Here is a 13,099-nt window from a genome sequence, read left to right as displayed (position 1 = left end):
GCGGGTACCACGGGCATACCCAGCCGGCAGCTGACCCTGAAAGGATCCGCCACCAGGGTAACCCCATGGTACTGCAGTACCAGCACCGCCTCCCCTTGTTGCCACAGAGACTGTGGCGACTAAAGCGGTGCTGCGGTACCGGTGCGGTATCAGCGTGGGTACCCGTGAGGGTTCCCAACTGTGGACCGCTGTACCCTCGCCACACTGCGTTCCCTGTTTGGGGATCAAGCTGTGTGCTGGCGTGGTACCGCGCTGGTACTAGCGTAGGTGCCCGTGAGGGCTCCCGGCTGTGTACCACTGTACCCATGCCTCACTGCGTTCCCCGCAAGGGGATCAAGCCCGTGTGTATGGGTACCCTTCTCCGGCTGTCCCTTGGCTAGAGGGAGCTTGCCTAGTACCACGGGTAGCTGAGCGTGCATACCCCCGATCAATCACCTCGCCACCTGAATAGGCAGCGTCAATCAATGGAGCTATGCCCTGTTGATTTGACAGTGATCGATCAAGAGAGGGTAATTGACCCATTGACGGTAATGGATCACCCACGCTCCGCTGGCTCTCGAGGACATAAGTGGGTTGTTGATCAGCTAGGCTGTTCAAGCTACTTACTGTACCCTCTAGAGCTTCGCCCAAGGTCGCTGTGTGTGGCGGACCACTCACGGCAGCTATGGGCGGGTGCATAGCGGCTACCACTGAAGTCAAGCCGTAGCTCGTCTTTGTAGCTGCCACGAATGCACCTGGGTCGCTGTCCCGTGAGAGACTGCGAGCCCAACCCCTGAATAATCGCCAGCCAGTCCCTGTGGACAGCCAGCAGCTATTCTAGGGCCCAGGGTATCACTTTCGGCGGTCCCGCCATGGAACGCTGCCGTGTGACAACCCCAGTTGGTTCTGCTAAGACTACACCCACAGCGTTAGCAGCGGTATCGTCTCTGCTGAACCCATGCATGCTAGGGTTCAACCCAGGCAAGCCCGGGTACCCTTGCATGCTGCCCGTCGCTGGCTACTACTGTGGCTGTTTGAGCCTGTAGATATGCCTGCAACAGGCGGGTGTCCTCCTGCTAAAAACCCGTGAGGATTTTCGCTAGAGGACTGGTATCCTCCTGCTACAAACCCGCTAGGGTTTTCGCCGGTGGTTACCGCGCTGCTGCCTGCTACTTGGCTCCGACGTATAGACAGTGCGTTCGCGGGCTGCTGAGCCTTTGGGCGCGCTTAGCAGTCCCGAAGGAACCGCCTGCTTGTCCGGGGACCGGAGCCCCTTAAGCAGACCTGCCATGACCCATAGGGGCTGTCACAGCAGAATCTACCGTGTCGACTGGTATCCTCCTGCTGCAAAACCCGCTAGGGTTTTCGCTGGTGGTTACCGCTCTGCTGCCTGCTACTTTGCTCCGGCGTATAGTCAGTGCTTTCGCTGGCTGCTGAGCCTTTGGACGCGCTTAGCAGTCCCGAAGGAACCGCCTGCTTGTCCGGGGACCGGAGCCCCTTAAGCAGACCTGCCATGACCCATAGGGGCTGTCACAGCAGAATCCACCGTGTCGACCTTACCAGTGCCCTTGGTAGATTTCTTCTTCGTCTTATGGCGATGGCGGAGCCTATCCAAATCGTCAAGCTGGAACTCGGAGAGTCCTAAGCAAAAGAAAGACATCTAGAAGATCGTGAGCACTCCCTGTGGGTGAAACAGAGCGGGTGTGGGTCCGGCTCGGACACCAGGGAAGGGCAAGCCCGACAGGGCCGAGGCGAAGCGAGGAGAAAAGGGAGGGGGGCACTACCCCCCAACACGCGACTCAAGCCCAGTAAGCAAACCTGAGCACGGAGGCTGGTCGCTAACGTTAGTGGTAAAGTAAGGACTGGCTAACTTTATTACTAAATGTCAGGCGGGTCCCTACCAATCCCCACCGTATGAATATCTGATTAACTCGTCTTTATTGGACGGTAATGAAGACATAACGATAGAGTAATCACCCTAACATAGCAACAATAACCTACCGTACATGAAATACAATGTGTATGTACAAGCATCTATTGTAACTTACAGGCTGCATGGTTGTTTACGTGGGAAACAAAATGAATGGCGTCAACGAGCGGCCATTTTGAATTGCTCGTGTGTCCCGTATACAAACGGAGGCACGATATGTAGCTAAGTTTTGGATCGTTTTTTGTCACTTTTTCGTCAGAAAATGCCGTCAAAACTATCCTCAGCCGAACAATACCGGTTTGGTTTTACCTAAGGTGTGAAACTACAACCGTATATCTCGCCTTTGGTCGAGAAATTGATACACAGTGCTATGAACAATCGATAGGCACGCCTGTGTCAGTCGGAGACCAAGGAGGATAAGGGCGATCATATGGTGTGACGTCACCTTTTGGGTGAGTCCACCGGGGATCGGGGTTTTTGTTATTTATTCATTTATGTGGGACAAAATGACTATTGGTTTTTCCGCATCTCGGGATCGATGCAAGAAGTATCTTAATCAACATCGGAACGGTAAGATCGACCGTGTACTGAGTCTAATGAAAACCACATCAACAATGCCAGGATTCTGAAAATGCCTGTAATTTGATTAGATTGATCCAACCACTTACTGTGTGCTGCTAATTTCTGGAGAAGTTTCCTTGACTTTTCTTTTTGTCTCACTCTGTCCCTTCTTTCTCGTGAGGGCGTCCTCATGCTTTGGTTCCGCGACGAGCTCCCTCTGTTCTTGTCACGTGATCTGTCCTTTCGCCTCTCACTGCCTAGCCTGCCCTGCGAACCCCATAACCTGTATTTTCTGTAGATAAAGAATGTTTACAAAACATTTAGCAGCTGGTAGTTTGCCATTTACGTCTCGAGGATGAAACCTGTTCATCACTTCATTAAATGCTATTCTTAGAAGATGGTCCAATCAACAGTCTCATCACCACTTTGTGAGGCTAAATGTGGCAGGTTATAAATAAAGGTGGGTTAACACTTTAATTCCTCATAATGTCGGCATGCTGAAGAGCCTTCAAAATACACAATTTTGCTTCTCAAATCAAACGAAGGGTCGGAAGGGGGAGGGGGTAAAAGTGGCTTGAAACTATGCATAGATGGGTATTAGGGTCAAAGTCATTCAAACCAAGGTGGAAGTAGCATGAGATGCAATCAGACCATTGCCTTACTGTTGAGTCCTATTTATGGTGATCAATTTCCCTTGTTACCATGGAAACACATTCCAGTTCCATTCTTTATTACAGGACAATAACACATGGTTTGAGACCATTTTCATCCAAATCAAAGCAGTTTTCTGTTTTGGCAAAGTGTATTATTTAAGTACCAAATTTAACCTTGACCTTTCTGCTGACAAAAAAACCCCACATGTTACCGAGGGGGGTTGACTTTTCAAGTTGGGTCGGTCAGGATTTTTTTTTTCTGGAGACTTAAAATTAGCATTGGACGCTTCACTGTATAAGGCCAAAAAAAAAGGTTTGTTTGTCCATAGAGGCTTATGAAACAGTTGGGTCGGTAGGTCGAATTTTTAATACAGATATTGCACTTGAAACTGACAATTTGAAGACTGGTAAATAAGTCAAAACACACAGCACTTTACTGGTTTAACACTTGAGATGGTTCTGCATGTTATACATACTGTTCATTTTCTTTACATTTTCTTTCTTTAAATTTATATTAACCACTGTTTTACTAGCACATTCAACGCAAATTAAAAAAAAAAAAAAAAAAAAAGCGGTCGGGACCAGAGTACACGGTCGGTCGGACGTGGACAAACAAACAATTTTTTTTTTGTCCTACGCCTATGGCAAAATTGCTACACATTTCTAAAATTGTGTAGCAAAGTGATCAAAATTGAGTAGCATTCACTCCGCAATACAGGCTACAGCCAACGCTATAATGATCCCAACGCTATATAATGATCCCCAAAATATCACGAGAAGTTGGAAAATTTGGCACAAATTTGATTATTTTATCCAAGTATATTTAGTGTACATTTATGTTCCGAATTTTTTCCAAAAATTTTCGGTCAAAATCAATAAATATTGGTCCAAAATGGCTGATTATAGCAATAAGTAAAGTAAAAATACAAAATCTGGGTCGGTCGGGATTGTAAAACAAAAACACAGGGTTTTTTTGTGGCCCAAGTTCTACAATTGCCTATTTTCTGATCCTCGCACTAGAGGAACATTTTGGTAAGAGTTTAAACTAAATTTGAGCAATTCTGAATTTTGAACTTGGAATTGTTCAGGTGACAATCTAAATTAAACCTGTTGATACATACAATTTTGTATCCATACATGAACACAGCTTTTGTATATAGATAAAATAATAGTTTCTCAATCCTGAGAGCTCAATCGTCTCGCAATGACAGTTGCATCAAGTGTACAACGCCTACAACACACGATCAAGCTATCGTGTCATCCCACTAAACTTACGGCATTACGCAATGCGTTCATATTCTCAGGAGCAAGAAATTAATATTTTCAGTATAATGTACAAGTACTCACTTAGGTGTTCTTTGTTTAGGTTTCCGCTGCCATTCGCCACTCTTTAAGAGAGACTCAAAGTGTACTGATAGAGGAATGTCTGTAAAAAATAACGCAAATAAAAACATAATTATGTAGATCCAGATTCACGTATGAATACTATTTTAAAAATAAGTGTGTCTCTTCATTACAAATCGGCCATTGTTCGGTTTGTTATTATGATATGCACCTGGATGGGCAGCCCTCATTTAGCAATAATGACCCATATCACGTTCCAAACCAGGTGCATGTACAATCAACATCATTATTCAATTCATGGTTTGTGAGCAAAAATTGTAATATTAGAAATTGGAATAATGCAAGTTGATTTAATTAAAACTACCCATATTTACATTACATTTCCACTAAATAGATGTACCATATTCATTATTCAACCTTCTTAGCCAAAATGTAGATTGTAGAAACTTTCAACAAATTCTGTTGTTTTTGGGTTTTTATTTTCTTCGAATTTTAGGTTTTGTTTGTTTTGATGATTATTTCTCAGTTGGTCAAAATTTTTTTTGCATATCAATAAGAAAAACAATTTTATTGAACAATTTTCTTTTGTTTACAAAATTTTTGGTCAAAATCATGTTTTGTAATTTTCTCCAAAAAACTGACTATTTTTGCTGTGTTTGCCACTCTAAATAATTATGTATAATTTATTTTATACACTTTTAGTCTAGACCAATAATTAAGTTGTAATGAATGCCAAAAGTTTTCATAATTCCAGGGTTAACACCATCCATAAGCACCTGGGGGTACTAAAACAGTACTTACACACACAGGGAAAAGCACAAGGTACTTGGTTTTTATAATGTAATGATTAAATCTATATTGCAAATCATTCCACCATGAAATTCAGTGTACATGTACGTACACACACTGAGCACTAGAAAATGCTCTGGCACCATTAAGTGCCTCACTAATTATAAAGGTTGGATTACCCAATTCATCTTGATAGGCTTACCTGACATTGGAAATACTGCTTCAACTAAAGATGATATGATATAAATGATGTAAACGCGCATGTACATTGTACAGCACATTTATACCATACAATAATTTCTGACAGCGTTATCATTTTCTAGTATAATTTAAGACTGGGTGGTTTTAATGTCATTTCTCAGTAAATATCCAATGTGGTGTTTTATATTGCACTATTCCAGATCAATCTACATTGTATCCAACCAAAGGCCTGCACAAAGCATGTTACAATGTATGTACAGCTCAATCAATACCCCTGTATGGAGGAAACAAACACACCAAAACACAAAATCAACAAACATACTACATGTAACTAACCTTGAGGTAATGAGAGCACAGGATGAAATGATTCGTCCACATGGGCCACTCTCTCGGTGTATGACATAACATCCATGTCCATCTTCTGCAAATGGTTAAATTTACCCCGCACAACACACATGGATTGTTTGGCCGACAGCACCCGCGATCGTGCCGATAAAAGTTTCTGTGCTTTCGAGATGACTGATGTATCCCAAGTGTCCTAATCAGCTTTCTCTTTCTGTAGTACTTTACTGGTCTAGTTCTTGCACAATATAATTCTTCCGGCGGTACGGGTGTGGGACTGGTTATGTTATTACCCCCAGCATCAATCTTGATGCGTTTGTTGTCCGTATCGGGAGTTGTTGATGTACTGGGATTGTTGGAGCTGAAGAGTGGGTTTCCACCCACACAGCCAGTTGCTTTGTTGTCGACCAGACCATTCATAGGCTTTGGCGCATGCAGTTTTGTTCCACCATTGGTTGGTGGCGGAACTTGCCCGATAGGTGTGATACAGTTTTGCAAGGATCTTTTCAGCCTTGCACTCTGCCTGTCTACATTAGTAAGAAGTGTGGAGAGATTAGATGGGGATGTGTGATCTCCACCTCGGCCTTCTAATCGTGCTATCTTAGCCTCAATGGGCGATAGCTTTCTGTTTGTCCTTGACGAGGCCAGAAACGTCCTCATACTCAGCAATTCTTCTGGAGACATTGGTTCTCCCAAAGTCACAACACCTTTGGCGGCACGAATTTGCCTGTAGATGTCGCTTTGCTGGCGGATTCTGTATTCCAAGTCGGACACTTGAGCTTGCAGCCATGTCCACTTGCTTGCAATTGCAGCTCGGTCGGTTGCCCATTTCCAAATTGCTCGTTTGTGTCTGAAATGAGTTAATACAGAGAGTGATTAAAATACATGACAGTGAAATACATAATAGTTGTACCATACATAAAATTTAATGTTATGATGATACAATACAAACTCACTTGAGATCTTTAAATGTATTATGGTATACCTGCCAACATTTGAAACTCAGAAAATGGGAAACATCCAGGTCCACGATTTTTATATCTGATCAACACACTATACAAAATGTGAACTTATTTCAGAAAGCATGGAAACTGCACTTTAATTTTTAGAATTCATCAAGCGTTTATTTGGTTTCTGTGGAGTTCCTATGTTCGATTTTGAGTACGGTATACATAGGCCTGCCAAGAAAACGCGATTTTGGAGGCCAAAAACGCACCCTGATTTTCCAAAAAGCGCAAAAATCCGCGATTTCCGCCAAAAAGCAAAAATCTTAAAAAAAAAAAAAAAAAAAAAATTTTTTTTTTTTTTTTTGCGATTTTAATTTTTTTTTCATGGATTTGGAGAGTCCCATCAAGTGCTACCATCATTAAAAAAAATTGAAAAAAAAAAAAAAAGAAAGAAAAAAAGAAAAAGCAAAAAATAAAAAAATTGCGTTTAAAAAAAAAAAATATTTTATGGATTTAGAGAGTCCCTTGACCTAGAGTGAAGTACTGCAATCATTTGTGGTTGATTTTAAAAAATTGGAAAAAAATTATAAAAAATTACAAGTTTGTATCCAAATGGGACGATTTGTAACTTGTGTTCACTGCATAGTCTATTGAAGATATAAAAATGCATTGGTTTTGTACACAAGTCTATATCTTAGATAGATTTTGAAGTGAACACAAGTTACAAATTGGTCCCATTTGGATACAAACTTGTAATTTTTTTGTATCTTTTTCCAATTTTTATTTATTTTTTTAAAGTTTTTTTTAAATGATGGTAGCACTTGATGTTAGTCCAGGGACTCTCCAAATCCGCTGAAAAAAAAAAAATTTAAAATCGCAAAAAAAAAAAAAAAAAAAAAATTTTTTTAAAGATTTTTTCAAAAATGTCAAAAAACGCAATTGGAGCCAAAATACGCAAATTGCGGCGCAAATAACGCAATTGCGTATTCTTAGCAGCCCTAGGTATACACAAGAATCCATCATAAAAAGAAAAATCTGCCACAAATCAATGCCACTAACACAGTAGTTACAGTACACAAGATTTGTTATAAACTGTTATAAACATGCAGGCTACCATGAGATAGTGACGATCGTCAATGGAAACCATGTGGAAATCCTGTTTTTGCAGGAGCACCATTTTTCCCCTTCCTACGGCGGACATGTGATAGACAAGCCTTGAAATAAGTGGGCGCGGGGAGCAAATTTGCTCTCGTAAAGCCATCAATTGCTCCTGGTCCTTGTTAAATTAACATGAACCAGGAGCAATTTTCTGAAAGAAATTGCTCCTGGTTCTAATTTTGCCCTTGATGCAATAGTGCTGTATGCTGTATTGTACAATGTATATGCAGAAAAGGATTTACTATTTCAAAATTTGCTCCTGTTTCTTTAGAAATTGCTCCTGGTTCTTGTAAAATCCCAGTGAACCAGGAGCAACGTTCAAAAACAAATTGCTCCTGGTTCCAGTTTGCTTATTTCAAGGCTTGGTGATAGAAGATCAAATTATAAAAATGATTTATTTATTTGAAGTATTTTGCTTTCCACATCAAATTATTCAATTGTTCAGCAAAGCAATTCTGGAAAATTTAAAATAAATATAATCCTGAAGAAAACTACTGTGCGGTACCAGTGTACATTGTATTGTCAAACAGCCAAAGCTTTTGCAAAGCTTTTGCCAAGTAATACTATAAACTTCAATGTAATTGTAATGTACTTTCAGTGAAAATAATTATACATCATAAAATCTCACAACAAAAAAATATCAACTACCCATCACCCACACATTAACAGGTTAAGTAGATAAGGTCAAATTCTCGACCAATTGAATGAGTGACACAAGATATTTAACACAAACGCATCAACAAGCTCAATAAAACACATTTCAGTGTCAAATTTCTATCAGCAAAGTTCTACATTGTACCATAGACCCTGGAATGATTGTACACATCATGGAATACCATGTACTTTTTGTACATCTACAGATTGTACAACACATTTGATCAACTTTTGAATGAATGCATACAAACAATCCATGCAATGTAATCATGATAATGATAGCTGTTTTTGAAATCAGAAATTGCAATATTGGCTTATCATTAAAATCATTTCAAGGAGAAAGTATAGCTCCCCCAATGAAGTGTTACAACTTACAAGTACTCCAAAAACACAAAATCTTTGTCGATCACACATGAAGAACAAGATTTTCCCCCTTTTTGCATCGTGGTGGGGGTCCGGGGACCAACCACAGGCCCTGGTTGATCATGTTTTAAGAGCTTGAATCTAACAATCTCAATTTAAGAGCTACATTTGTACCATATTCATTTCATTAAGGTGGTACTACCTTAAGGGGGTACTACACCCCTGCCAAATTTTGTCCCTATTTTTGCATTTTTCACACAAAATTATAGCGCATTGGTGACAAGATGTATATTAGGCCAAATAAAAAAATAAACATGTTTCACGTCCCCTCCCGCTTCCTTTTTTGAGGTTTCTTCAATTTTATTTTTATTTTTTGAAATTCAGTTATAACTTTTCAAAAAATATGTCTAGAAAGTAGAGATGCTTTCTATAGCCTTGCTAATATACAAGAAACAGTTTTATAAGGTTTTGTGATAGTTAGAGGGGGCCTATCTCTCAGAACAACAAATAAAAAGAGGCCTCATCCTTTTTCCAGGCATTATTGTATGCGCTGAAACAGCTCTAATTATGGGTATTTACACTGATTTTGCGATAAAAAATAAAAAATAAAAAGCCCCCTCTTCCTCCTTTTTTTTTTTTTTTTTTACGTGAAACATGTTTTTTATTTTATTTGGCCTTAATATAGGGGCAAGGAATACAACTACTGCACTGAAAATTCAGCAACTCAAGGCAAGTAGTTATTGATTTATTGATCAAATATTGGTTTTCCCTCATTTTGACTGTAACTCCAAAACTGTTGTCTGCGCTGAAAATTTTTTTCCAGTGCAATACATGTAGTTGTAGTCCTTGCCCCTATAATGTACATATCTTACTTGTCACCAATGCGCTATAATTTGTGAGAAAATGCAAAAATAGGCACAAAATTGGGCAGGGGTGTATCCCTCAATTAGACCCGTTTATCAATTGTTGAAAGTATCGATAGTCATAGACTATTCATACATGTTGGTACACTCAATGGTAGTATTGATACACAAGCGTTAATGGCACACATGCTCTCAATTAGATTATCCCAAATTGGACTAAGGGGTCATTGATATATATATATACCAAAAGTCATTGATAAACCCCGAGAAGAAAGCATGTATATTTTTGCCAAATTTGCCACCCAAAAACAAAAATTGACCTCTTCTTTTTGCCACATATTTCTTCAACTTCCTGGACTGGTTCATGTCAGTGTGGCTCTTCTTCCAAGTTCCAACATGATCAACATAGATCTAAGGCATGCTCTGCATGCTGCTTGTTATACATGTACATTCAAATATATCAATACAGATCATTTTAGCTCTCCTGAAAACCAGTGCAGTGCTGATTAGAAGAGTTTGCAGTTCACACAACATTAACCTAGGTATAATTATATTACCGTACTGACGCGAGTATAGTCCCACCTTCGAGTAAAGTCCCACCCCCAAATTTTCGAAAAATTTCAGAAATTAAAAAAAAAAAAAAAAAAAAAAAAATTTTTTTTTGGTAAGTTATTTATTTTTCGGCTTTGGAGTGTCCCAGGACCTAGACCTAAATGCTAGGATCATTCATGGTTGACCTAAAAAAAAAAAAAAAAAAAAAAAATTTCAAGATATTTTGTATTTTTAATATGAAAATTGGGTTATTCCTTCATGTAATTTTACACGAAATTAGGGTTAGGGTTAGTTTAGGGTTAGGATTAGGGTTAGGATTAGAGTTATGATTAGGCTTAGAGTTAGGATTAGATTACACGAAATAATTACATGAAGGATCCACCGAAAATTGATACTTGGTATTCATGTCATAATCTATTAATGATTTCAAAATGCATTCAAATTCAATGCATTTTGAATTGAAATCATTGATGAATACAAATTATCAATTTTCATATTAAAAATACAAAATATCTTGAATTTTTTTTTTTTTAGGTCAACCATGAATGATCCTAGCATTTAGGTCTAGGTCTAGGGACACTACAAAACCGAAAAAAAAAAAAAACCTTTTAAAAAATTAATTTTTTTTTTTTGAAATTAGTATAGTCCCACCCCCAATTTTGACAAATGTTCACCCAAAAACGGGGTGGGACTATACTCGCGTCAGTATGGTACTTTTACATACTAAAGCAGGGCATGAATTTTGAAAAACAGCAGGTGTGCTACAAATCGCACTCCTGGAAATAGTCAGGCGAGCTACAGGTGTGCTGTTAATTGCACTCGGTGAGGATTTTAGGTGTGCTATCATTTGCACTCGGTAAGAAGTTTAGGTGGGCTATTTGAATTATTGCACTTGATATTCAGATAAGAAGCATTGGTGTTGAATGTGGGACTACAATGTACAGAAAGACAGGGAAGGGAGTAAGAAAGAAAAAGAAAAAAAAAAAAAAGAAAAGGAGAAAAAAGGGAAGGGAGAAAGAAAAGGAAAAAAGGAAAGAAAAAAGTAAAAAAAAAAAACCAAGGGCCTAAATAAAACATAAATACACTGCTTAAATACATAAAATTATTTATTATTTCATACATAATCATAAACCCCATAGCCCCTCCCCCAACAATTACTATGCAAACCACGCCAGTAAAACATGTTTACTATATTCACCAATTGCAAAAGTCGCCAAATTAAGTACTACACAAAGTGCCACTTCACTCACTTTTTACAAGGCACCCTCCAATCTCATCTAACCAAACATTTTATGTACAAAAACTACATTTATTCACCGTGTGCACAATTTAACTCACCGTTAAACTCTGTTAGTTAGATATTTGGAGAGTAGTTTCCGAAAAATCAGTTCGAAATCGCCACTTTCAAATTCACTAGAAAGTCGTCAAAATTTGCCGCGAACAAGTGCCAATCATGTGTGTTGGTACCATGCGCAATGGAGCTTCAGTTTTCACTAGACTTGGAAACCTACGGCATGGAAACACCGCGGTTATCAGCGAATCGCAAATTAACCTTTTCATTGTTGACCTGCTTGTGAACTACGACCTGACAGTACATTTGACTTTTTTAATTACGTTATAGGAACACGGTCATCAGTACTATTTTCGTTACATATTTTATGCATGTGAAGAATATTACGGGGATGAATTTGAAGGCTGAATTTGAAGGCTGCAACTTTGGAAACTCCTTCAGGTGACAAGGTGCGCTTATAAATCGCTTTTCGGTAAAGTGATTTAAGGTGGGCTCTATGCGCGCGATCGCACTCGCGCGCCTAAAAATGCATGGCCTGCTAAAGCCAACAATTTCCAAAACACTTGAAGCTTACAAGATGTTATAAGCCTGGATTACATATCTGAGACTCATCATCACCACCCATCCACTGGTCACAATATAAATAGATGTACACTAATCAATACAGTTCAATAACTTTCCAATGGTTAGTATTATTATTTGCACAGCATGTGTAATCCACACTTATACTAGCAAGGACAATGTAAGTTCAGGTTATTCTCAATCTGCTGCCATGGAAATCATTTTTCAGAGCCCCTTAGAAATAACAAGCATCATCGATAAATTTACATAATTGCAGCCAGTGAAATTGCATTTATAAGTAAAATTGCATTCTAAAACAAACACAGGTATGCTACAATGTACATTTATAATATTATTTTACTAGAACCTCCAATATATCATGGCTCAATATTCATTACCGGTATCCATTATTAAATTGGTACTACACCCCTTGATAAATTTGGGACTATTTTTGCATTTTTTCTCAAAAAATAATAACACACTGGTAACACAAGTTTAAAGGGGCAAGGAATCCAATTACCGTACTGACGCGAGTATAATCCCACCCTTTTTTTGGGTGAAAAATGACCGAAAATGGGGGGTGGGACTTAACGAGGATTTGCTAGTTAACAAGGTGCATTTTTAAGCTTTCAAAACAGTGAATACACATCAAAGTCTCCGATATTTGGCACCAGAAGCTTAAAAAAGTAGTCCCACTTGAGTTGTAAAAAACTCATATTTTTGGGTGGAATTTTTAGCCTTACCTTCACTAAATCGAATGTTGCGAATATTGTTTTAAATATGTCAATTTCTTTGAAAGAAATGACATGCAAACTATCATTTTAAATTTATTTTACGCCTACTCGGTACCGTACATTATTTATGACAAGAAAAGAGGTACCACTAGAATGTACCTCATTTCTTAACAATAT

At 39.0% G+C, this 13,099-nt stretch overlaps 1 protein-coding gene and 1 long non-coding RNA gene across 2 annotated transcripts in view; both read right to left on the bottom strand.

Annotated features, from left to right (window-relative positions):
* The window catches only part of LOC140150325 (uncharacterized), a 444,264-nt gene that overhangs the window by 91,363 nt on the left and 339,802 nt on the right, over window positions 1-13,099 (bottom strand). The gene's annotated exons all lie outside the window — the stretch shown is intronic.
* The window catches only part of LOC140168356 (KAT8 regulatory NSL complex subunit 1-like), a 31,136-nt gene that overhangs the window by 12,119 nt on the left and 5,918 nt on the right, over window positions 1-13,099 (bottom strand). The window contains 4 exon segments of the mRNA XM_072191730.1: window positions 2,578-2,762; window positions 4,471-4,549; window positions 5,794-5,901; window positions 5,904-6,649. Coding sequence (XP_072047831.1) covers window positions 2,578-2,762; window positions 4,471-4,549; window positions 5,794-5,901; window positions 5,904-6,649 — 1,118 coding nt within the window.

This window comes from Amphiura filiformis, chromosome 1, assembly GCF_039555335.1.
Source record: "Amphiura filiformis chromosome 1, Afil_fr2py, whole genome shotgun sequence".
NCBI classification, from domain to species: domain Eukaryota; kingdom Metazoa; phylum Echinodermata; class Ophiuroidea; order Amphilepidida; family Amphiuridae; genus Amphiura; species Amphiura filiformis.
This window is presented reverse-complemented; position numbering and strand designations above follow the sequence as displayed.